Here is a 26,012-nt window from a genome sequence, read left to right as displayed (position 1 = left end):
ACTGATATCAGCCTCTTATAACGCTCCAGTACTGATATAACCTCCAGACATTACACCATATGTGACTGATATCAGCCCCTCTTATAACGCTCCAGTACTGATATAACCTCCAGACATTACACCATATGTGACTGATATCAGCCCCTCTTATAATGCTCCAGTACTGATATAACCCCCAGACATTACACCATATGTGACTGATATCAGCCCCTCTTATAACGCTCCAGTACTGATATAACCTCCAGACATTACACCACATGTGACTGATATCAGCCCCTCTTATAACGCTCCAGTACTGATATAACCTCCAGACATTACACCATATGTGACTGATATCAGCCCCTCTTATAACGCTCCAGTACTGATATAACCTCCAGACATTACATCATATGTGACTGATATCAGCCCCTCTTATAACGCTCCAGTACTGATATAACCCCCAGACATTACACCATATGTGACTGATATCAGCCCCTCTTATAACGCTCCAGTACTGATATAACCTCCAGACATTACACCATATGTGACTGATATCAGCCCCTCTTATAACGCTCCAGTACTGATATAACCTCCAGACATTACATCATATGTGACTGATATCAGCCTCTTATAACGCTCCAGTACTGATATAACCCCCAGACATTACACCATATGTGAGTGATATCAGCCCCTCTTATAACGCTCCAGTACTGATATAACCCTCAGACATTACACCATGTGTGACTGATATCAGCCCCTCTTATAACGCTCCAATACTGATATAGCCCCCAGATATTACACCATATGTGACTGATTTCAGCCTCTTATAACGCTCCAGTACTGATATAACCTCCAGACATTACACCATATGTGACTGATATCAGCCCCTCTTATAACGCTCCAGTACTGATATAACCTCCAGACATTTCACCATATGTGACTGATATCAGCCCCTCTTATAACGCTCCAGTACTGATATAACCTCCAGACATTACATCATATGTGACTGATATCAGCCCCTCTTATAACGCTCCAGTACTGATATAACCCCCAGACATTACACCATATGTGACTGATATCAGCCCCTCTTATAACGCTCCAGTACTGATATAACCTCCAGACATTACACCATATGTGAGTGATATCAGCCCCTCTTATAACGCTCCAGTACTGATATAACCCTCAGACATTACACCATATGTGACTGATATCAGCCCCTCTTATAACGCTCCAGTACTGATATAACCCCAGACATTACACCATATGTGACTGATATCAGCCCCTCTTATTACGCTCCAGTACTGATATAACCCCAGACATTACACCATATGTGACTGATATCAGCCCCTCTTATAACGCTCCAGTACTGATATAACCCCAGACATTACACCATATGTGACTGATATCAGCCTCTTATAACGCTCCAGTACTGATATAACCTCCAGACATTACACCATATGTGACTGATATCAGCCCGTTATAACGCTCCAGTACTGATATAACCCCAGACATTACACCATGTGACTGATATCAGCCCCTCTTATAACGCTCCAGTACTGATATAACCCCCAGACATTACACCGTATGTGACTGATATCAGCCTCTTATAACGCTCCAGTACTGATATAACCTCCAGACATTACACCATATGTGACTGATATCAGCCCCTCTTATAACGCTCCAGTACTGATATAACCCCCAGACATTACACCATATGTGACTGATATCAGCCCCTCTTATAACGCTCCAGTACTGATATAACCTCCAGACATTACACCATGTGACTGATATCAGCCCCTCTTATAACGCTCCAGTACTGATATAACCCCCAGACATTACACCGTATGTGACTGATATCAGCCTCTTATAACGCTCCAGTACTGATATAACCCCCAGACATTACACCATATGTGACTGATATCAGCCTCTCTTATAACGCTCCAGTACTGATATAACCCCCAGATATTACACCATATGTGACTGATACCAGCCCCTCTTATAACGCTCCAGTACTGATATAACCTCCAGACATTACACCACATGTGACTGATATCAGCCTCTTATAACGCTCCAGTACTGATATAACCTCCAGACATTACACCATATGTGACTGATATCAGCCCCTCTTATAACGCTCCAGTACTGATATAACCTCCAGACATTACATCATATGTGACTGATATCAGCCTCTCTTATAACGCTCCAGTACTGATATAACCTCCAGACATTACACCATATGTGACTGATATCAGCCCCTTATAACGCTCCAGTACTGATATAACCTCCAGACATTACACCATATGTGACTGATATCAGCCCCTCTTATAACGCTCCAGTACTGATATAACCCCCAGATATTACACCATATGTGACTGATATCAGCCCCTCTTATAACGCTCCAGTACTGATATAACCCCCAGACATTACATCATATGTGACTGATATCAGCCCCTCTTATAACGCTCCAGTACTGATATAACCTCCAGACATTACACCATATGTGACTGATATCAGCCTCTTATAACGCTCCAGTACTGATATAACCCCCAGACATTACACCATATGTGACTGATATCAGCCCCTCTTATAACGCTCCAGTACTGATATAACCTCCAGACATTACACCATATGTGACTGATATCAGCCCCTCTTATAACGCTCCAGTACTGATATAACCCCCAGATATTACACCATATGTGACTGATATCAGCCCCTCTTATAACGCTCCAGTACTGATATAACCCCCAGACATTACACCATATGTGACTGATATCAGCCCCTCTTATAACGCTCCAGTACTGATATAACCTCCAGACATTACACCATATGTGACTGATATCAGCCCCTCTTATAACGCTCCAGTACTGATATAACCTCCAGACATTACACCATATGTGACTGATATCAGCCTCTTATAACGCTCCAGTACTGATATAACCTCCAGACATTACATCATATGTGACTGATATCAGCCCCTCTTATAACGCTCCAGTACTGATATAACCCCCAGACATTACACCATATGTGACTGATATCAGCCTCTTATAACGCTCCAGTACTGATATAACCTCCAGACATTACACCATATGTGACTGATATCAGCCCCTCTTATAGCGCTCCAGTACTGATATAACCCCCAGACATTACACCATATGTGACTGATATCAGCCCCTCTTATAACGCTCCAGTACTGATATAACCTCCAGACATTACACCATATGTGACTGATATCAGCCCCTCTTATAACGCTCCAGTACTGATATAACCCCCAGATATTACACCATATGTGACTGATATCAGCCCCTCTTATAACGCTCCAGTACTGATATAACCCCCAGACATTACACCATATGTGACTGATATCAGCCCCTCTTATAACGCTCCAGTACTGATATAACCTCCAGACATTACACCATATGTGACTGATATCAGCCCCTCTTATAACGCTCCAGTACTGATATAACCTCCAGACATTACACCATATGTGACTGATATCAGCCCGTTATAACGCTCCAGTACTGATATAACCCCAGACATTACACCATGTGACTGATATCAGCCCCTCTTATAACGCTCCAGTACTGATATAACCCCCAGACATTACACCATATGTGACTGATATCAGCCCCTCTTATAACGCTCCAGTACTGATATAACCCCAGACATTACACCATATGTGACTGATATCCGCCTCTTATAACGCTCCAGTACTGATATAACCCCCAGACATTACATCATATGTGACTGATGTCAGCCCCTCTTATAACGCTCCAGTACTGATATAACCCCAGACATTACACCATATGTGACTGATATCAGCCCCTCTTATAACGCTCCAGTACTGATATAACCTCCAGACATTACATCATATGTGACTGATATCAGCCCCTCTTATAACGCTCCAGTACTGATATAACCCCAGACATTACACCATATGTGACTGATATCAGCCTCTTATAACACTCCAGTACTGATATAACCCCCAGACATTACACCATATGTGACTGATATCAGCCCCTCTTATAACGCTCCAGTACTGATATAACCTCCAGACATTACACCATATGTGACTGATATCAGCCTCTTATAACGCTCCAGTACTGATATAACCCCCAGACATTACACCATATGTGACTGATATCAGCCCCTCTTATAACGCTCCAGTACTGATATAACCTCCAGACATTACACCATATGTGACTGATATCAGCCTCTTATAACGCTCCAGTACTGATATAACCTCCAGACATTACACCATATGTGACTGATATCAGCCCCTCTTATAACGCTCCAGTACTGATATAACCCCCAGATATTACACCATATGTGACTAATATCAGCCCCTCTTATAACGCTCCAGTACTGATATAACCTCCAGACATTACACCATATGTGACTGATATCAGCCCCTCTTATAACGCTCCAGTACTGATATAACCTCCAGACATTACACCATATGTGACTGATATCCGCCTCTTATAACGCTCCAGTACTGATATAACCCCCAGACATTACACCATATGTGACTGATATCAGCCCCTCTTATAACGCTCCAGTACTGATATAACCCCCAGACATTACACCATATGTGACTGATATCAGCCCCTCTTATAACGCTCCAGTACTGATATAACCCCAGACATTACACCATATGTGACTGATATCCGCCTCTTATAACGCTCCAGTACTGATATAACCCCCAGACATTACATCATATGTGACTGATATCAGCCCCTCTTATAACGCTCCAGTACTGATATAACCCCAGACATTACACCATATGTGACTGATATCAGCCCCTCTTATAACGCTCCAGTACTGATATAACCTCCAGACATTACATCATATGTGACTGATATCAGCCCCTCTTATAACGCTCCAGTACTGATATAACCCCCAGACATTACACCATATGTGACTGATATCAGCCCCTCTTATAACGCTCCAGTACTGATATAACCCCCAGACATTACACCATATGTGACTGATATCAGCCCCTCTTATAACGCTCCAGTACTGATATAACCTCCAGACATTACATCATATGTGACTGATATCAGCCCCTCTTATAACGCTCCAGTACTGATATAACCCCCAGACATTACAGCGTATGTGACTGATATCAGCCTCTTATAACGCTCCAGTACTGATATAACCTCCAGACATTACACCATATGTGACTGATATCAGCCTCTTATAACGCTCCAGGACTGATATAACCCCGGACATTCTGTATAGCCGCTCCCATGTTCCGACAGTGTTGGGGTCTCTGTGGTCCCCGGGGTCTCTAGCAGGGATTGGTGACCGTCTTAGTCTTATATCAGTGTAGTTATAACGCTCTCGGACACGATATCACAGCGCTGGGTGGATCTCGGGGAGGTGATCCTGTATTTTGGGAGTCTGTGATAAGAGGCTGGGAGCCGCGGGGATCAGGATAAATGGGGCGTTAGATTGCTACATTGTATCCGGCTCCTTCTCTCTCGGAGACTCTGTCGCTGCCGTCGCTGTCTCGCTGCCGCGTCTCTTTCATCTCCTCTTTCCGCGCAGAGCGACAGTCTCACGTCTATGAAAGTCTTTCCTTTGTCAACATAACGTGCAAGAGCCGAGCGAGCGGACGGAAGGCGCCTGCCAAGGAGACGCTGCTCACCGCTCAGATGGAGCTGGATGTGAACCACAAGGAGGTGACAGGTTGGTTGCACGATGGCGCCCGGCTTCGCTTTTTACGCTTTTTCCTTTCCCGCTTCTGTGTCTCGATCACAAGTATCTTCTCCTGTGTTGGATTCCGTGTCTGGAAATATGTCGGGTGATGTCCTCGGCACTAGGGCCGGTGTCAATACAACGCTCTGCTGAATGCTCCAGGGTGTTAATACTTATGCACCGCCCTTCTGTTTCAGAAACCTGCAGTCTCAGCTGTGTGCGCGGAAAAGCAGAAAAAAGGCTCCGCAAAACAATCAGGACCCTGCGGAAAGCGATCAGCAAGGACCACTTCCATGTCCGCCTGTCCGGGAAGGACTTTGAGGTCTCTAAGAAGACGCCCCGATCGCCAGAGACCCCGGAGCCGTGCGGCACAGGGCAGATCCGCGTGGAAAACCGCTGCGGTAAGACACGTGGCGACAGACGGGCGCCGTGATGTGCACAAATGCCGTCTGCCGGGGGTCGCACATTTCCTGGTAACTGTGGGGGGATTGTAGTGAATTCTGTGCATTCTCCGCCATATCCGAGCCCCCCGGGACTCATTATTATTCTCATTCACTGTTCTGCGGCACAGATCCGCGCGTTCTCGGACCCGGCGGCCTCGCAACCCTCGTCCCGACCAATGCTTGTAAACAAGTCTTTACTCCCCCTCACTGTAACTTCCCGTCACGGCATCCCCTGGCGTGTAAACATTCGCACCGGTGACGCTCATTGGATGTGACAGGCCTTCTGCAGGCTCTTTGTTCCCGAGAGGCGATTACAAGCCCATCGGGCCGCACGGCCTCCGTAATCCGCGGCCCCTTAGTGAGATAACATCTGACCCTCATCCCCAACACCCGGCTGGTAAATGAGCCGCCACCGAGAAATCGGGGTTCAGTAAATAGATTGGATCAGGCTGAAGTCGGCGTTTCGCAGCCTCGGAGTCTGGCCCCGATCATCCACACTCACACTAATGGACAGGCAGACGACGCCATACGGATTAATAGTGAGGGAGCCAGAGCACAGCGCCCCCGCTGGTTACAATGGAACATGCATGGAAGAGTTGTCCCCCCCTATATATTGTCATTTTTCCACATCATTGACAATCCCCCAAACAAGCAGGCGTCTGGCGCCCTCGCCCCTCCCCCACCTCCTCTATGTTATTTTAAACACCAGTCTCAGACATTATGATGAGGGCGGCGATGGTGTGCTGAAAAAACAAAAACAGTGTAAAAGCATTCTGTAGTGCGATAGCGCCCCCTCCTGGCAGAGCACATCCCTCTCACCATGGATCTGATCGCCAGGGTGGGGGGTGACGCTGCGGAATCATGGAGTGCCGCACTGCCTCCTGCTGATCCGCCATCGCTGCGGCCGGTCGGCCGGATTCTTGGACTATCGGATGTTGCATGCAGCCTATAAATAACAGCGCTCGGTAAGGGGGGGATATTTCGGCTACTCGCGCCCTGTCCCCTCCACCGCACTGCCGCCATGTCCGGACGCCCCGGCATAGCCACAGGGGGTAACTCCTAATACCCCAGATAGCACTCCTCAGCGGAGCCTGAGATCTGGGTACATGGCGCTATGGCTGCAGGATCCGATCTTGGCGGTGCAGGAAGGCGCCGCTCTGACCTCGGGGTTGAGTTCACCTCTCCGGGACCAATAGGGATTTTTTTCTGCAGCATTAGATACTTAAAGGACACAATGTCTGAATGGCGGTGAGGTGCCTTTAAGGTCTTTGTGGCGGCTAATCCGGAGCGCCCCCTGCAGGGCCCCATTTTACATCATAAAGGCCCCAGAGTATTAAAATCCAGCTGCGCAGAGACCCCCGAATGGGCTTTTAATGGTCACTGAAGACTCACAAAAGACCCTGCTATGAGAATGAAGTCTGCCGAAGCCAATCGCCCCCATTGTCCGAGGCCAAAGACGAGGGGACTCGAATTCTTGATTCTTTAATACTCCGAGTCAATCGAGGTGTGAAGAGCAGCCCTGGAATGGAGGCGTCCGCTGCCATCGGATAACATCAGCACTGATAAATACCGCCATATGCATCGCCGCACCCCAGGGTCAAGGAGCAGCGCTCAGTCCTGAGCTGGCTGCAGAATTCCTGACACCCCTCATTGTTTATAGAGACGTCTAGTTAATGCAGAGTTAGAACATATTCTTGGATTTCACAACACTTTACGGGAATCCCGCGCCCAGGGCGATAACGCCGGATCCTGACAGCTGAGCCGAGGCAGATTCCGGATCCAGAGCCGCACAGAAGGAAGCAGGATCCAGACGCTTCACCCCGGGCCGAGATACACTATGGAAGTATGGTGGTCTGCAGTCCTATGTAACGCCACAGATCACACAGTCATAACGCTCTGAGTACAGATAATGTAGTAGATGTCACCTGCAGTCCTATGTAACACGACAGATAATAGTGTGATGGGGGCAGAGGATCCTGGGGGGAGGGGAGAGGAGTGTGATGGAGCAGAGGATCCTGGGGGGAGGGGAGAGGAGTGTGATGGAGCAGAGGATCCTGGGGGGAGGGGAGAGGAGTGTGATGGAGCAGAGGATCCTGGAGGAGTAAAGAAGAGTGTGATGGAGCAGAGGATTCGGGAGGGGAAGAGAGGAGTGTGATGGAGCAGAGGATCCTGGAGGAGTAAAGAAGAGTGTGATGGAGCAGAGGATTCGGGAGGGGAAGAGAGGAGTGTGATGGGGACAGAGGATCCTGGAGGAGGAGAGATGAGTGTGATGGGGACAGAGGATCCTGGAGGAGGAGAGATGAGTGTGATGGGGCAGAGGATCCTGGAGGGGGAGAGAGGAGTGTGATGGGGACAGAGGATCCTGGAGGTGGAGAGAGGAGTGTGATGGGGCAGAGGATCCTGGAGGAGGAGAGAGGAGTGTGATGGGGCAGAGGATCCTGGAGGGGGAGAGAGGAGTGTGATGGAGCAGAGGATCCTGGAGGGGGAGAGAGGAGTGTGATGGGGACAGAGGATCCTGGAGGAGGAGAGATGAGTGTGATGGGGCAGAGGATCCTGGAGGAGGAGAGAGGAGTGTGATGGGGACAGAGGATCCTGGAGGAGGAGAGATGAGTGTGATGGGGCAGAGGATCCTGGAGGGGGAGAGAGGAGTGTGATGGGGACAGAGGATCCTGGAGGTGGAGAGAGGAGTGTGATGGGGCAGAGGATCCTGGAGGGGGAGAGAGGAGTGTGATGGAGCAGAGGATCCTGGAGGGGGAGAGAGGAGTGTGATGGGGCAGAGGATCCTGGAGGGGGAGAGAGGAGTGTGATGGGGCAGAGGATCCTGGAGGAGGAGAGAGGAGTGTGATGGGGACAGAGGATCCTGGAGGAGGAGAGATGAGTGTGATGGGGCAGAGGATCCTGGAGGGGGAGAGAGGAGTGTGATGGGGCAGAGGATCCTGGAGGAGGGGAGAGGAGTGTGATGGAGCAGAGGATCCTGGAGGGGGAGAGAGGAGTGTGATGGGGACAGAGGATCCTGGAGGAGGAGAGATGAGTGTGATGGGGCAGAGGATCCTGGAGGGGGAGAGAGGAGTGTGATGGGGACAGAGGATCCTGGAGGTGGAGAGAGGAGTGTGATGGGGCAGAGGATCCTGGAGGGGGAGAGAGGAGTGTGATGGGGACAGAGGATCCTGGAGGAGGAGAGATGAGTGTGATGGGGCAGAGGATCCTGGAGGGGGAGAGAGGAGTGTGATGGGGACAGAGGATCCTGGAGGAGGAGAGATGAGTGTGATGGGGCAGAGGATCCTGGAGGGGGAGAGAGGAGTGTGATGGGGACAGAGGATCCTGGAGGTGGAGAGAGGAGTGTGATGGGGCAGAGGATCCTGGAGGGGGAGAGAGGAGTGTGATGGAGCAGAGGATCCTGGAGGGGGAGAGAGGAGTGTGATGGGGCAGAGGATCCTGGAGGAGGAGAGAGGAGTGTGATGGGGCAGAGGATCCTGGAGGGGGAGAGAGGAGTGTGATGGGGACAGAGGATCCTGGAGGTGGAGAGAGGAGTGTGATGGGGCAGAGGATCCTGGAGGGGGAGAGAGGAGTGTGATGGAGCAGAGGATCCTGGAGGGGGAGAGAGGAGTGTGATGGGGCAGAGGATCCTGGAGGAGGAGAGAGGAGTGTGATGGGGACAGAGGATCCTGGAGGAGGAGAGATGAGTGTGATGGGGCAGAGGATCCTGGAGGGGGAGAGAGGAGTGTGATGGGGCAGAGGATCCTGGAGGAGGGGAGAGGAGTGTGATGGAGCAGAGGATCCTGGAGGAGGGGAGAGGAGTGTGATGGAGCAGAGGATCCTGGAGGGGGAGAGAGGAGTGTGATGGGGCAGAGGATCCTGGAGGTGGAGAGAGGAGTGTGATGGGGCAGAGGATCCTGGAGGTGGAGAGAGGAGTGTGATGGGGCAGAGGATCCTGGAGGGAGAGAGAGGAGTGTGATATAGCAGAGGATGCAGGAGGGGGAGAGAGTAGTGTGATGGGGACAGAGGATCCTGGTGGTGGAGAGAGGAGTGTGATGGGGACAGAGGATCCTGGAGGAGGAGAGAGGAGTGTGATGGGGCAGAGGATCCTGGAGGGGGAGAGAGGAGTGTGATGGGGCAGAGGATCCTGGAGGAGGAGAGAGGAGTGTGATGGGGACAGAGGATCCTGGAGGAGGAGAGATGAGTGTGATGGGGCAGAGGATCCTGGAGGGGGAGAGAGGAGTGTGATGGGGCAGAGGATCCTGGAGGAGGGGAGAGGAGTGTGATGGGGACAGAGGATCCTGGAGGGGGAGAGAGGAGTGTGATGGGGCAGAGGATCCTGGAGGTGGAGAGAGGAGTGTGATGGGGCAGAGGATCCTGGAGGTGGAGAGAGGAGTGTGATGGAGCAGAGGATCCTGGAGGAGTAAAGAAGAGTGTGATGGAGCAGAGGATTCGGGAGGGGAAGAGAGGAGTGTGATGGAGCAGAGGATCCTGGAGGAGTAAAGAAGAGTGTGATGGAGCAGAGGATTCGGGAGGGGAAGAGAGGAGTGTGATGGGGACAGAGGATCCTGGAGGAGGAGAGATGAGTGTGATGGGGCAGAGGATCCTGGAGGGGGAGAGAGGAGTGTGATGGGGACAGAGGATCCTGGAGGGGAAGAGAGGAGTGTGATGGGGACAGAGGATCCTGGAGGAGGAGAGATGAGTGTGATGGGGCAGAGGATCCTGGAGGGGGAGAGAGGAGTGTGATGGGGACAGAGGATCCTGGAGGTGGAGAGAGGAGTGTGATGGGGCAGAGGATCCTGGAGGGGGAGAGAGGAGTGTGATGGGGACAGAGGATCCTGGAGGGGGAGAGAGGAGTGTGATGGGACAGAGGATCCTGGAGGGGGAGAGAGGAGTGGGATGGGGGCAGAGGATCCTGGAGGAGGAGAGATGAGTGTGATGGGGCAGAGGATCCTGGAGGGGGAGAGAGGAGTGTGATGGGGCAGAGGATCCTGGAGGGGGAGAGAGGAGTGTGATGGGGCAGAGGATCCTGGAGGGGGAGAGAGGAGTGTGATGGGGCAGAGGATCCTGGAGGGGGAGAGAGGAGTGTGATGGGGACAGAGGATCCTGGAGGGGGAGAGAGGAGTGGGATGGGGGCAGAGGATCCTGGAGGGGGAGAGAGGAGTGTGATGGGGCAGAGGATCCTGGAGGGGGAGAGAGGAGTGTGATGGGGCAGAGGATCCTGGAGGGGGAGAGAGGAGTGTGATGGGGCAGAGGATCCTGGAGGGGGAGAGAGGTGTGTGATGGGGCAGAGGATCCTGGAGGGGGAGAGAGGAGTGGGATGGGGGCAGAGGATCCTGGAGGGGGAGAGAGGAGTGTGATATAGCAGAGGATGCAGGAGGGGGAGAGAGTAGTGTGATGGGGACACAGGATCCTGGAGGGGTAGAGAGGAGTGTGATGGGGACAGAGGATCCTGGAGGGGGAGAGAGGAGTGTGATGGGGACAGAGGATCCTGGAGGAGAGAGGAGTGTGATGGAGCAGAGGATCCTGGAGGAGGAGAGAGGAGTGTGATGGGGGCAGAGGATCCTGGAGGGGGAGAGAGGAGTATGATGGGGACAGAGGATCCTGGAGGGGGAGAGAGGAGTGTGATGGGGACAGAGGATCCTGGAGGGGGAGAGAGGAGTGTGATGGGGACAGAGGATCCTGGAGGGGAAGAGAGGAGTGTGATGGGGCAGAGGATCCTGGAGGGGGAGAGAGGAGTGTGATGGGGCAGAGGATCCTGGAGGGGGAGAGAGGAGTGTGATGGGGCAGAGGATCCTGGAGGAGGAGAGAGGAGTGTGATGGGGACAGAGGATCCTGGAGGAGGAGAGATGAGTGTGATGGGGCAGAGGATCCTGGAGGGGGAGAGAGGAGTGTGATGGGGCAGAGGATCCTGGAGGAGGGGAGAGGAGTGTGATGGGGACAGAGGATCCTGGAGGGGGAGAGAGGAGTGTGATGGGGCAGAGGATCCTGGAGGTGGAGAGAGGAGTGTGATGGGGCAGAGGATCCTGGAGGTGGAGAGAGGAGTGTGATGGGGCAGAGGATCCTGGAGGGAGAGAGAGGAGTGTGATATAGCAGAGGATGCAGGAGGGGGAGAGAGTAGTGTGATGGGGACAGAGGATCCTGGAGGTGGAGAGAGGAGTGTGATGGGGACAGAGGATCCTGGAGGAGGAGAGAGGAGTGTGATGGGGCAGAGGATCCTGGAGGTGGAGAGAGGAGTGTGATGGGGCAGAGGATCCTGGAGGGGGAGAGAGGAGTGTGATGGGGCAGAGGATCCTGGAGGAGGAGAGAGGAGTGTGATGGAGCAGAGGATCCTGGGGGGAGGGGAGAGGAGTGTGATGGGGCAGAGGATCCTGGAGGGGGAGAGAGGAGTGTGATGGAGCAGAGGATCCTGGAGGAGTAAAGAAGAGTGTGATGGAGCAGAGGATCCTGGAGGTGGAGAGAGGAGTGTGATGGGGCAGAGGATCCTGGAGGGGGAGAGAGGAGTGTGATGGGGCAGAGGATCCTGGAGGGGGAGAGAGGAGTGTGATGGGGCAGAGGATCCTGGAGGGGGAGAGAGGAGTGTGATGGGGCAGAGGATCCTGGAGGAGGAGAGAGGAGTGTGATGGGGCAGAGGATCCTGGAGGGGGAGAGAGGAGTGTGATGGGGCAGAGGATCCTGGAGGAGGAGAGAGGAGTGTGATGGGGCAGAGGATCCTGGAGGGGGAGAGAGGAGTGTGATGGGGCAGAGGATCCTGGAGGGGGAGAGAGGAGTGTGATGGGGCAGAGGATCCTGGAGGAGGAGAGAGGAGTGTGATGGGGCAGAGGATCCTGGAGGGGGAGAGAGGAGTGTGATGGGGCAGAGGATCCTGGAGGAGGAGAGAGGAGTGTGATGGGGCAGAGGATCCTGGAGGGGGAGAGAGGAGTGGGATGGGGGCAGAGGATCCTGGAGGAGTAAAGAAGAGTGTGATGGAGCAGAGGATTCGGGAGGGGAAGAGAGCAGTGTGATGGGGACAGAGGATCCTGGAGGGGGAGTGAGGAGTGTGATGGGGCAGAGGATCCTGGAGGGGGAGAGAGGAGTGTGATGGAGCAGAGGATTCGGGAGGGGAAGAGAGCAGTGTGATGGGGACAGAGGATCCTGGAGGGGGAGTGAGGAGTGTGATGGGGCAGAGGATCCTGGAGGGGGAGAGAGGAGTGGGATGGGGGCAGAGGATCCTGGAGGAGGAGAGAGGAGTGTGATGGGGCAGAGGATCCTGGAGGGGGAGAGAGGAGTGTGATGGGGCAGAGGATCCTGGAGGGGGAGAGAGGAGTGTGATGGGGACAGAGGATCCTGGAGGGGGAGAGAGGAGTGTGATGGGGACAGAGGATCCTGGAGGGGGAGAGAGGAGTGGGATGGGGGCAGAGGATCCTGGAGGAGGAGAGATGAGTGTGATGGGGCAGAGGATCCTGGAGGGGGAGAGAGGAGTGTGATGGGGCAGAGGATCCTGGAGGGGGAGAGAGGAGTGTGATGGGGCAGAGGATCCTGGAGGGGGAGAGAGGAGTGTGATGGGGACAGAGGATCCTGGAGGGGGAGAGAGGAGTGTGATGGGGCAGAGGATCCTGGAGGGGGAGAGAGGAGTGTGATGGGGCAGAGGATCCTGGAGGGGGAGAGAGGAGTGTGATGGGGCAGAGGATCCTGGAGGGGGAGAGAGGAGTGTGATGGGGCAGAGGATCCTGGAGGGGGAGAGAGGTGTGTGATGGGGCAGAGGATCCTGGAGGGGGAGAGGAGTGGGATGGGGGCAGAGGATCCTGGAGGGGGAGAGAGGAGTGTGATATAGCAGAGGATGCAGGAGGGGGAGAGAGTAGTGTGATGGGGACAGAGGATCCTGGAGGGGTAGAGAGGAGTGTGATGGGGACAGAGGATCCTGGAGGGGGAGAGAGAAGTGTGATGGGGACAGAGGATCCTGGAGGAGAGAGGAGTGTGATGGAGCAGAGGATCCTGGAGGAGGAGAGAGGAGTGTGATGGGGGCAGAGGATCCTGGAGGGGGAGAGAGGAGTATGATGGGGACAGGATCCTGGAGGGGGAGAGAGGAGTGTGATGGGGACAGAGGATCCTGGAGGGGGAGAGAGGAGTGTGATGGGGCAGAGGATCCTGGAGGGGGAGAGAGGAGTGTGATGGGGCAGAGGATCCTGGAGGGGGAGAGAGGAGTGTGATGGGGCAGAGGATCCTGGAGGGGGAGAGAGGAGTGTGATGGGGCAGAGGATCCTGGAGGAGGAGAGTGATGGGACAGAGGATCCTGGAGGGGGAGAGAGGAGTGTGATGGGACAGAGGATCCTGGAGGGGGAGAGAGGACTGTGATGGGGACAGAGGATCCTGGAGGGGGAGAGAGGAGTGTGATGGGGCAGAGGATCCTGGAGGAGGAGAGAGGAGTGTGATGGGGACAGAGGATCCTGGAGGGGAAGAGAGGAGTGTGATGGAGCAGAGGATGCAGGAGGGGGAGAGAGGAGTGTGATGGGGGCAGAGGATGCAGGAGGGGGAGAGAGGAGTGTGATGGGGCAGAGGATGCAGGAGGGGGAGAGAGGAGTGTGATGGGGGCAGAGGATGCAGGAGGGGGAGAGAGGAGTGTGATGGGGGCAGAGGATGCAGGAGGGGAAGAGAGGAGTGTGATGGAGCAGAGGATGCAGGAGGGGGAGAGAGGAGTGTGATGGGGCAGAGGATGCAGGAGGGGGAGATAGGAGTGTGATGGGGGCAGAGGATGCAGGAGGGGGAGAGAGGAGTGTGATGGGGGCAGAGGATGCAGGAGGGGGAGAGAGGAGTGTGATGGGGGCAGAGGATCCTGGAGGAGGAGAGAGGAGTGTGATGGGGCAGAGGATCCTGGAGGAGGAGAGAGGAGTGTGATGGGACAGAGGATCCTGGAGGGGGAGAGAGGAGTGTGATGGAGCAGAGGATCCTGGAGGAGGAGAGAGGAGTGTGATGGGGGCAGAGGATCCTGGAGGGGGAGAGAGGAGTGTGATGGGGACAGAGGATCCTGGAGGGGAAGAGAGGAGTGTGATGGGGCAGAGGATGCAGGAGGGGGAGAGAGGAGTATGATGGGGGCAGAGGATGCAGGAGGGGGAGAGAGGAGTGTGATGGGGCAGAGGATCCTGGAGGGGGAGAGAGGAGTGTGATGGGGCAGAGGATCCTGGAGGGGGAGAGAGGAGTGTGATATAGCAGAGGATGCAGGAGGGGTAGAGAGGAGTGTGATGGGGACAGAGGATCCTGGAGGGGTAGAGAGGAGTGTGATGGGGACAGAGGATCCTGGAGGGGGAGAGAGGAGTGTGATGGGGACAGAGGATCCTGGAGGGGGAGAGAGGAGTGTGATGGGGACAGAGGATCCTGGAGGAGAGAGGAGTGTGATGGAGCAGAGGATCCTGGAGGAGGAGAGAGGAGTGTGATGGGGGCAGAGGATCCTAGAGGGGGAGAGAGGAGTGTGATGGGGACAGAGGATCCTGGAGGGGGAGAGAGGAGTGTGATGGGGACAGAGGATCCTGGAGGGGGAGAGAGGAGTGTGATGGGGACAGAGGATCCTGGAGGGGAAGAGAGGAGTGTGATGGGGCAGAGGATCCTGGAGGGGGAGAGAGGAGTTTGATGGGGCAGAGGATCCTGGAGGGGGAGAGAGGAGTGTGATGGGGCAGAGGATCCTGGAGGGGGAGAGAGGAGTGTGATGGGGCAGAGGATCCTGGAGGGGGAGAGAGGAGTGTGATGGGGCAGAGGATCCTGGAGGGGGAGAGAGGAGTGTGATGGGGCAGAGGATCCTGGAGGGGGATAGAGGAGTGTGATGGGGCAGAGGATCCTGGAGGAGGAGAGTGATGGGACAGAGGATCCTGGAGGGGGTGAGAGGAGTGTGATGGGACAGAGGATCCTGGAGGGGGAGAGAGGAGTGTGATGGGACAGAGGATCCTGGAGGGGGAGAGAGGACTGTGATGGGGACAGAGGATCCTGGAGGGGGAGAGAGGAGTGTGATGGGGCAGAGGATCCTGGAGGAGGAGAGAGGAGTGTGATGGGGACAGAGGATCCTGGAGGGGAAGAGAGGAGTGTGATGGAGCAGAGGATGCAGGAGGGGGAGAGAGGAGTGTGATGGGGGCAGAGGATGCAGGAGGGGGAGAGAGGAGTGTGATGGGGCAGAGGATGCAGGAGGGGGAGAGAGGAGTGTGGTGGGGGCAGAGGATGCAGGAGGGGGAGAGAGGAGTGTGATGGGGGCAGAGGATGCAGGAGGGGGAGAGAGGAGTGTGATGGGGGCAGAGGATGCAGGAGGGGGAGAGAGGAGTGTGATGGGGGCAGAGGATGCAGGAGGGGGAGAGAGGAGTGTGATGGGGGCAGAGGATCCTGGAGGAGGAGAGAGGAGTGTGATGGGACAGAGGATCCTGGAGGGGGAGAGAGGAGTGTGATGGGACAGAGGATCCTGGAGGGGGAGAGAGGAGTGTGATGGGGACAGAGGATCCTGGAGGTGGAGAGAGGAGTGTGATGGGGGCAGAGGATCCTGGAGGAGGAGAGAGGAGTGTGATGGGGCAGAGGATCCTGGAGGAGGAGAGAGGAGTGTGATGGGACAGAGGATCCTGGAGGGGGAGAGAGGAGTGTGATGGGACAGAGGATCCTGGAGGGGGAGAGAGGAGTGTGATGGGGACAGGGGGGGGGGGGGAGAGGAGTGTGATGGGGACAGGGTGGTCGGGGGGGAGGAGTCTGAATTGGTAAACAGGGATTGGAGATGGCAGATATATGTCTGGATAGTAACCAAACCTGGAGAGGGCAGAGGGTCCGGCAGCAGCTCACTCCCCTCTCTGAGCTGATCGTGATTGTGTATGGAGGGTTGGGAGAGATAACTGTTTGGCTGACTGCGATTGGAGGTGTATGGAGACCCTCACAGCGCTTCTGACAGCCCCCAACTACACCATGTGCACGACACACATCATGTGAAGTTGCTCGGCTCTGCTGCTCCGCACCCCGACCCTTCCCGGGGACTAGATGGCTGTAAACGCTGCTGCCTCCTTCTGCTCTGCATGTGTCAGTCTTCACTGCTGATCTGTTATTTTATTCATGCACCATGATGAACAGTGCTGCTGACCTCTCTCACCTAGGATAGTCCTCCAGAGCTGCGCTCACAATTCTGCCTGTTGCTTTAGCCGGCCACAACCTCTAACAGCTGAGCTCTTGTAACACTGGGGGTCTTACATGTAAGCGTTCAGTAGAAGTTCAGAGTTGCATCCTTGACCCCAAAGTCATCACAGGGGGATGACTGAATTTCCCTTCATCGCTTTGCTTGCAGCGCTCGCCCCTCCGGCCCGCATTAACCAGCGCAGTTTTCTCCTCTTTCTATCAGCTAGCTGCCGTGCCGGGACGTACTACGACGAGGACAAGGAGCAGTGCATCTTATGTCCGCACGGAACGTATCAGCGCGAGGACGGGCAGATAGCGTGCGAAATCTGCCCTGACCACCGAGACCACCCGAAGCACGCCGGCGCTCGAGACGTATCTGAGTGTGGAGGTAACCGAGGCAGAGCTCCGCTGCCAGCATTGTGGGGGTTAAATCCCCAGGAATCCTTCTCTGGTCTGTGTGTGGGTGAGATCTGTGGATTTCCACAGCCTTACCGTCACCCTTATCCTCCGCTCACATCCGGAGCTGCACTGACAATTCTGCTGCTCTCCCAGTTTCTAGGCTGCGAGGTCTTTTGCGCTGCTGATGACCGGTCCTTATAGTCTGCATCCCATAATGCCAGAAACGTTTGGCTAAATTCACCCACGGCAGATTTAACCTTCTGTCGCTTCTCTGTTCCTCTGCTGTATGTGAATATGCTGCTGGAGGAGGTGTGCCAGCTGTGTGATTGCAGCTCTGGAGGTGACTAGAGGGAAAAGACTCCGTGTGTGCAAGGTCGGGACAGAAATAATTGGAAGGTATATAACCGGGCAAAAGTGGCGTGGAAGGGGTGCACGGAGGGATCCCCAAAGGATCAAACTAAAACTGAACCCTGACTGGAGGTCCGGGCTGTAACCCTGGGGGCAGCGCTCCACCTGCAGTGTCCTGACAGCGGCATATCGCGATATAATCTCAATGTAGAAACCGCCGTGATACCTAGGGGGCAACAGTTGCTGATATTATCCTTCCTTTATTATTTTTACTCTTATATTTTTATATATATTTTATTGAATTTCTGTCTTTATTCCTCGTCCACCTCTGGGCCAATGAGCGTCGGCCGCTGGACTTGTCATGTGTCCGGATTCCACATGGCGGGCGACGTCTTCAGAGTGGTGGGACGCTGCCATCTAGTGGCTCACTGATATATCGCAGTCTGAAAACTGTTGGCACATGATACCTTGTTATTGTGGGTGGAGTAGACTCAGTTCACATTAGTAGAAACGTTCCCTAAATCCAGCAGCCCCTGTGTGACCAGAGCCAAAAAGTCTCCAGCCAGGCAAAACACGCACGCTGTAACTCCATCCCTCCTTATTATTCAGGTTTGTGTTCTCCGGGTGAATTCTCTTCTGATGGTTTTCGGCCTTGTGTTCCCTGTCCGCTCGGAACGTATCAGCCAGAACCTGGACGCACGTCTTGTGTCTCCTGTGGTGGAGGACTCGCAACGAAACACAGCAGCGCCACGTCTTTCCACGACTGCGAAACCAGAGGTGACTGTTCACAAACTGGAAAGAAAAAGGTTAAATGCACAGAATTGTTTATGTCCTTCCATTCGCTCCACACATAACAGCAGAATAATGAGTGCAGCTCTGGAGTATAATACAGGAGGTAACTCAGGATCAGTAATGTAATGTATGTACACAGTGACTGCACCAGCAGAATAGTGAGTGCAGCTCTGGGGTATAATACAGGATGTAACTCAGGATCAGTAATGTATGTACACAGTGACTGCACCAGCAGAATAGTGAGTGCAGCTCTGGGGTATAATACAGGAGGTAACTCAGGATCAGTAATGTAATGTATGTACACAGTGACTGCACCAGCAGAATAGTGAGTGCAGATCTGGGGTATAATACAGGATGTAACTCAGGATCAGTAATGTAATGTATGTACACAGTGACTGCACCAGCAGAATAGTGAGTGCAGCTCTGGAGTATAATACAGATGGTAACTCAGGATCAGTAATGTAATGTATGTACACAGTGACTGCACCAGCAGAATAGTGAGTGCGGCTCTGGGGTATAATACAGGATGTAACTCAGGATCAGTAATGTAATGTATGTACACAGTGACTGCACCAGCAGAATAGTGAGTGCAGCTCTGGGGTATAATACAGGATGTATCTCAGGATCAGTAATGTAATGTATGTACACAGTGACTGCACCAGCAGAATAGTGAGTGCAGCTCTGGGGTATAATACAGGATGTAACTCAGGATCAGTAATGTATGTACACAGTGACTGCACCAGCAGAATAGTGAGTGCAGCTCTGGGGTATAATACAGGATGTATCTCAGGATCAGTAATGTAATGTATGTACACAGTGACTGCACCAGCAGAATAGTGAGTGCAGCTCTGGGGTATAATACAGGATGTAACTCAGGATCAGTAATGTATGTACACAGTGACTGCACCAGCAGAATAGTGAGTGCAGCTCTGGAGTATAATACAGGATATAACTCAGGATCAGTAATGTATGTACACAGTGACTGCACCAGCAGAATAGTGAGTGCAGCTCTGGGGTATAATACAGGATGTAACTCAGGATCAGTAATGTATGTACACAGTGACTGCACCAGCAGAATAGTGAGTGCAGCTCTGGGGTATAATACAGGAGGTAACTCAGGATCAGTAATGTACTGTATGTACACAGTGATTGCATCAGCAGAATAGTGAGTGCAGCTCTGGAGTATAATACAGGATGTAACTCCGGATTAGTAATGTAATGTATGTGCAGAGTGAGTGCAGCTCTGGAGCATAATACAGGAGGTAACTCAGGATCAGTAATGTAATGTAAGTACACAGTGACTGCACCAGCAGAATAGTGAGTGCAGCTCTGGAGGATAATACAGGAGGTAACTCAGGATCAGTAATGTAATGTATGTACACAGTGACTGCACCAGCAGAATAGTGAGTGCAGCTCTGGAGGATAATACAGGAGGTAACTCAGGATCAGTAATGTATGTACACAGTGACTGCAACAGCAGAATAGTGAGTGCAGCTCTGGGGTATAATACAGGATGTAACTCAGGATCAGTAATGTAATGTATGTACACAGTGACTGCACCAGCAGAATAGTGAGAGCAGCTCTGGAGTATAATACAGGAGGTAACTCAGGATCAGTAATGTAATGTATGTACACAGTGACTGCACCAGCAGAATAGTGAGTGCAGCTCTGGAGGATAATACAGGATGTAACTCAGGATCAGTAATGTATGTACACAGTGACTGCACCAGCAGAATAGTGAGTGCAGCTCTGGGGTATAATACAGGAGGTAACTCAGGATCAGTAATGTATGTACACAGTGACTGCACCAGCAGAATAGTGAGTGCAGCTCTGGAGTATAATACAGGAGGTAACTCAGGATCAGTAATGTATGTACACAGTGACTGCACCAGCAGAATAGTGAGTGCAGCTCTGGGGTATAATACAGGATGTAACTCAGGATCAGTAATGTAATGTATGTACACAGTGACTGCACCAGCAGAATAGTGAGTGCAGCTCTGGGGTATAATACAGGATGTAACTCAGGATCAGTAATGTAATGTATGTACACAGTGACTGCACCAGCAGAATAGTGAGTGCAGCTCTGGAGGATAATACAGGATGTAACTCAGGATCAGTAATGTATGTACACAGTGACTGCACCAGCAGAATAGTGAGTGCAGCTCTGGGGTATAATACAGGATGTAACTCAGGATCAGTAATGTAATGTATGTACACAGTGACTGCACCAGCAGAATAGTGAGTGCAGCTCTGGAGTATAATACAGGAGGTAACTCAGGATCAGTAATGTATGTACACAGTGACTGCACCAGCAGAATAGTGAGTGCAGCTCTGGAGTATAATACAGGATGTAACTCAGGATCAGTAATGTAATGTATGTACACAGTGACTGCACCAGCAGAATAGTGAGTGCAGCTCTGGGGTATAATACAGGATGTAACTCAGGATCAGTAATGTATGTACACAGTGACTGCACCAGCAGAATAGTGAGTGCAGCTCTGGGGTATAATACAGGATGTAACTCAGGATCAGTAATGTATGTACACAGTGACTGCACCAGCAGAATAGTGTAATACAGGAGGTATGGTAATTATTTTTCCTGCTTGCCTTTATAGTTCAGTGTTCTCCGGGACATTCATACAACACGACGACACACAGATGTATCCGCTGCCCGGTGGGGACTTTTCAGCCAGAGTTCGGACAGAACTCCTGCATTTATTGTCCAGGAAACACCAACACGGACTTCGATGGATCCACTAACATAACCCAGTGTAAAAGTGAGTGACGTCTCTGCTGCTGGAACGTGACACAAGCGATAAATTACCAATGATAAAGTATCAGACTCTAGAATCTGCTTATTGTCCTTCTGTAGAAAGCCGGGTGTGTTGTAAACTGGTTGCTCCCACGTCACCAATCCGTGACGTAACCGCACAGGCACAGCTCTCCAGCGCCCCTTTGTCTCTCAGGTCAATAAGGGAACTGCACCTAGAGCAAAAGGCCGCTGTGAGATTGCCCTGTTACCCACGCTGGGTATTCTAAGATTCACAATCAGAATAAAAGGATCAGCCCAAAATTAATTTATGGTTTAATTGCCTTAAGGGCACACTAGATAATTACAAGAAATATACAGTAAAAATATACCAAGAGTTCCAGTCAGCGTAAAATATAACAATAATAGTACAAAGCTTAGAGTTATAAAGCTGGAGGTCAATTTACCAGGTTGAAGGTCGCTTGTGGAGGCCGGGGAGCTCTGCGTTCCACAGGTACAAGACTTCTAGTTGCTGGGCAGCCCCCAAAAAGCGTGTGCTTGCTCCCCTCTGGCTGGCATATGCCCTGTTCCTTATTTCATTATCATCTTCTTCTGTTGTGTCTGACTCTCCATGTGTCTTCAGCTCTTAATCCTTCTGTGTCCCTCCCCCCCTGTACCTGGGTGGGCTAACAATCTCCACCCTTCAGCTTCCCTGCAGAATCTATTCCCAATACCTAATAAATGGAATAACTTCTCTCAGGATGATCGGATCAGTACACGGGCGGTACCAGCGCCTGTGGCTTGTTCTGCCGGTCGTACAGGGATCAAACCTGGACCCCTTCGATCGCTGTGGGAGGCTGATCTCTATATCTCAGGTTCCAGAACCCTCATTGACCCGGGAGTTGCACTGTCAGATGCGCAATTTCTTCAGGGCTATTAGGATGTTTTTTATGAGCCTGGACCTCGGACGATGCGTCCATAATTCATGATTTCATGTTGGAGATGGTTCGGCTGGGAGGACAATAGACGTGTAGCCATCTGACATGTATACTTTAATTGAGCCCCCAGGCACCTCCATGCCCCCTGCTGGCGTGGCTTCCTCATTCAAGCTTTGAAGTGCCATCTGCCTGCTACACTGGCCAAAGCCATTACCATACTAAAGGGTCTTCATTCAAGTAGGGAAAAGGTGGGGGCCAGGAGTGCTCATGTCCGTGCATGTGACCAGGTGAATCCTGAAATGAGACAAAATGGAGTCAGGCCAATCTCTGATAGGAGGCCAGCATTATGCCCCATATCCAAGATGGCGGCTGCTCCCTCTTCACACCGGGTGACTGTGGCAGCGGTCACGGCGGCCATACCGGTCCTCAGCAGGGTTGTAGGTGTTATAGGGCGCTTCCTCTGTTATCAGTGGGGGACGTCTCTCCTTGGTAGAAGCAGCAGAGGATTAGTCCGTGTGTTTTCTGTCTGCACGGTGACGGGTTCAGCAGCGAGATGTCGGGCAGCTGTGATATTTGGCACCATGTCCCCGTGGCGGCGGCTGTTCTCCATCACATTCCAGCATCTGCGTGACCCCGGAGCCGAGTACTCTGGGGGGCATCCTCCGGGCCCTCTGGTCTCTCCTGCTGCATTGGGGCAGATTCATTGTTAGTGGCGCTCGCTGTGTGATAACTTGCAGCATCGTTCTCAGTTTCTTTACGTCGCCTCCTGATTGACGTCAATGTTCTGCTCCAAAAATTCTGGTTGGTTTCTCTAAACTACAATCCTCCTCCAGACTCTCCAAAAGCATTGTAGGGGGATCCAGGAATGACCAAGATTCGCAAGGGATGGACAGCGCAATGGAATAAATGGCGCTATAATGATAAATAATAATTCTAGTGCATCACTGGGTGTCCATGCGGCACATTCCCAGCAATCAGCAAGAAATCCACAATCCTCGGTGTTGTGGGTTTCATTCTGACAGTGCCCCTTTAAATGAGTTTCATTCTGACAGTGCCTTTTTAAATGAGTTGAAGTTTAAGCAAATGCTGCAAAATTACTGTTAGGGTAAGTTCACACAAGGCGTTTTTGCTGCTTTTTTTTTCTGCAGCAAAACCTGATCATCTTGGCAGGAAAGAAGCTGCGTCAAAAATGCAGGTTTAGGTGCGTTTTTTGTTGCATATTGGTGCGTTTTTCATGCGTTTTTTTGGTGCGTTTTTTTTCTCTTTGTCCATTCTAATGTCCTTGGATTTTCAGGAGCAAAAACGCTGCAAATAATGATATCTGCATTTTTGCTGCGTTTTTGTTCAACACCCATTCAAGTCAATGGGTGAAAAAAACGCAGCAAAAACGCTGAAAGAAGTGACATGCTCTATGTCCAAAAAATGCAGCGAAGCACAAAACACTGATCACACAAAAAAAACAATGTGTGCAGATTTGTGAAGTCTCATAGGCTTTGCTGGTATTGTAAAAAGCAGCTGACAATCAGCATAGAAAAACGCAGCAAAAATGCCCTGTGGTGAAATAAAAATATATATATATATATATATATATATATATATATGTGTGTGTGTGTGTGTAGGGACATATGTCTAGGGTTATATGTGTGACCAGTGATAATGTAACATCTGTCCTGAAGGCAAGTTGCACCTAGGTGTTAATAGGTACTTCCTTGGGACTAGTAGAAATTGTGTCTCCATATCTCACCAGGAGGTCTAGCTAGGGCCAAGAAGAAGCTAACATTTGGCACCTCCTAGGTCTTGGAGGGGAGGTATTAATTGCGGCCTGAGGGAATCTATTCCTGAGAACGTTTTCACAAGAGAAAATAATATATTCATTAGTAGAGCGGCCGTGCCCAATCAAACAGACCGCAATTATGATATTAACCTGGGGAGGCCAGTCTAGAAACCTGACCTCAGACCAAAGTTATAAATTTTGGCTGCAGACAGAGAATTGTGTTCACATGTGAGGGCAGCCTGAGAAGCTGGTGTGATCCAATCTACATTCTTCCTTCCCTCAGGGAGCAGAAAGCAACTACCAGTTAGGTAATTTCTGTAAGTTTTCTCCTGTTTATTTTGACACTGTTTGCATAAGTTGTATGTCTTTTTATTATCATATTTTTATACCTTTTTCTTATTGTAAGCATTGAACTTTTTGTTATTAAAGTATAAAACTTTAACAAGTTGAACCTTGAATGTTCTAAAAGAATCCATAGCTCAAAGGTGTGTGAGCCTTATGAGTGATAGACATATTTTTATTAGTATTATTATTAGTCCGGGACTCACCGCCCATGTATTCGATAAGTGGTGGCAGCGCGTATGAGCGGGTGTGTGGCCTGGGTCAGTGTGTGATTTATGCTCCCATTACAGCATAGGACAGAGCTTGAATGCTCGGACTGAGAGTGGGGAGATAGATTAACCCTTGCAGGCACAACCTCAAGTCACGTGTGAGAGCAGGCACGTGACGAATAAGTGACATCACGGAGAAGGGATCCGTGACACGCCCGTGTGAACTTACCCTTAAAAGAAAGACAGAATATTCCTCTCTGCCCTTCGCTGGTGCTCTGTATACAGGGGCTGCAGGAATCGCAGCCCACGTACTGTGCAGGGATTGGTGGGGGGTAAACGGCCCATGTACCACGCGGGGATCAGGGGGGGTCATGGTGCATGGGATCGGGGGTCACTACCCACGTATTACACGTGACATCTGCAGCCCCTGTACACGGAGCACCAGCGAGGAGCGGAGGGGTGTGATTTCTTTCTTTTAGCAGTGATGTTGCCTCTGTGGAGCATTTTCAAGGACTAGCAGCAAGCAGAGATTGTAATGACAACATTCATGTTTATATGACGGCTGCCAACCACCCAGAAATCCAGGACAGTCCATAAAAATGTAACTTATGAGACAGGGAAATCTGGTGCAGATTATTATAAATTGTCATTATAATATTACTGATCAATCAAGAGGCTGAAAATCCTTCCGGACCGATCACAGCTGAGGGTTTGTTACAATTGTATCCAGTCTATACATCAGCAGCATAAAATCTCCTGCTCTGATTGCTGTGATGTATCGGTCTGGAGTCCATAGAGAAGACCCTTCACACTGGATACAACTGTACCAAACCCTCAGCTGTGAATCTAATGCTGACATGGAGGCTCAGAATCAGACCAGACTTTTCACCAGAATTCTGGCATAAAACTCTGAAATGTTGCGGTTTTAGTGCAGCCTGAAATTGGGCAATAAGTTGTGACTCTGGTTGTTTACATCGGTGCTAGCGGGTCGGTGAAGGTGTGCGGAGCCGGGACGAAGCAGGGGGACGGAGCCGGGGCGGAGCGGGGGGGACAGAGCCGGGACGGAGCGGGGGGGACAGAGCCGGGACAGAGCGGGGGGACAGAGCCGGGACGGAGCGGGGGAACAGAGCCGGGATGGAGCGGAGGGACAGAGCCGGGACGGAGCGGGGGAACAGAGCCGGGATGGAGCGGAGGGACAGAGCCGGGACGGAGCAGGGGGACGGAGCGGGGGGACAGGGCCGGGATGGAGCGCTGGGA

General features: G+C 51.8%; 1 protein-coding gene across 4 annotated transcripts in view; it reads left to right on the top strand.

Annotated features, from left to right (window-relative positions):
* Positions 1 to 26,012, top strand: part of SCUBE2 (signal peptide, CUB domain and EGF like domain containing 2) — a 127,632-nt gene that overhangs the window by 86,511 nt on the left and 15,109 nt on the right. For 2 of the 4 annotated variants that reach the window (XM_069740098.1, XM_069740100.1), the window contains 4 exons: positions 5,874 to 6,077; positions 17,428 to 17,592; positions 18,561 to 18,728; positions 21,359 to 21,520. In XM_069740098.1, coding sequence (XP_069596199.1) covers positions 5,874 to 6,077; positions 17,428 to 17,592; positions 18,561 to 18,728; positions 21,359 to 21,520 — 699 coding nt within the window. Of the gene's footprint in view, positions 1 to 5,526; positions 5,668 to 5,873; positions 6,078 to 17,427; positions 17,593 to 18,560; positions 18,729 to 21,358; positions 21,521 to 26,012 lie in introns of all 4 variants that reach the window. The other 2 variants (XM_069740097.1, XM_069740099.1) reach the window with 2 other exon arrangements.

The sequence above is a fragment of the Ranitomeya imitator genome, chromosome 9, assembly GCF_032444005.1.
Source record: "Ranitomeya imitator isolate aRanImi1 chromosome 9, aRanImi1.pri, whole genome shotgun sequence".
Taxonomy (NCBI): Eukaryota; Metazoa; Chordata; class Amphibia; order Anura; family Dendrobatidae; genus Ranitomeya; species Ranitomeya imitator.
This window is presented reverse-complemented; position numbering and strand designations above follow the sequence as displayed.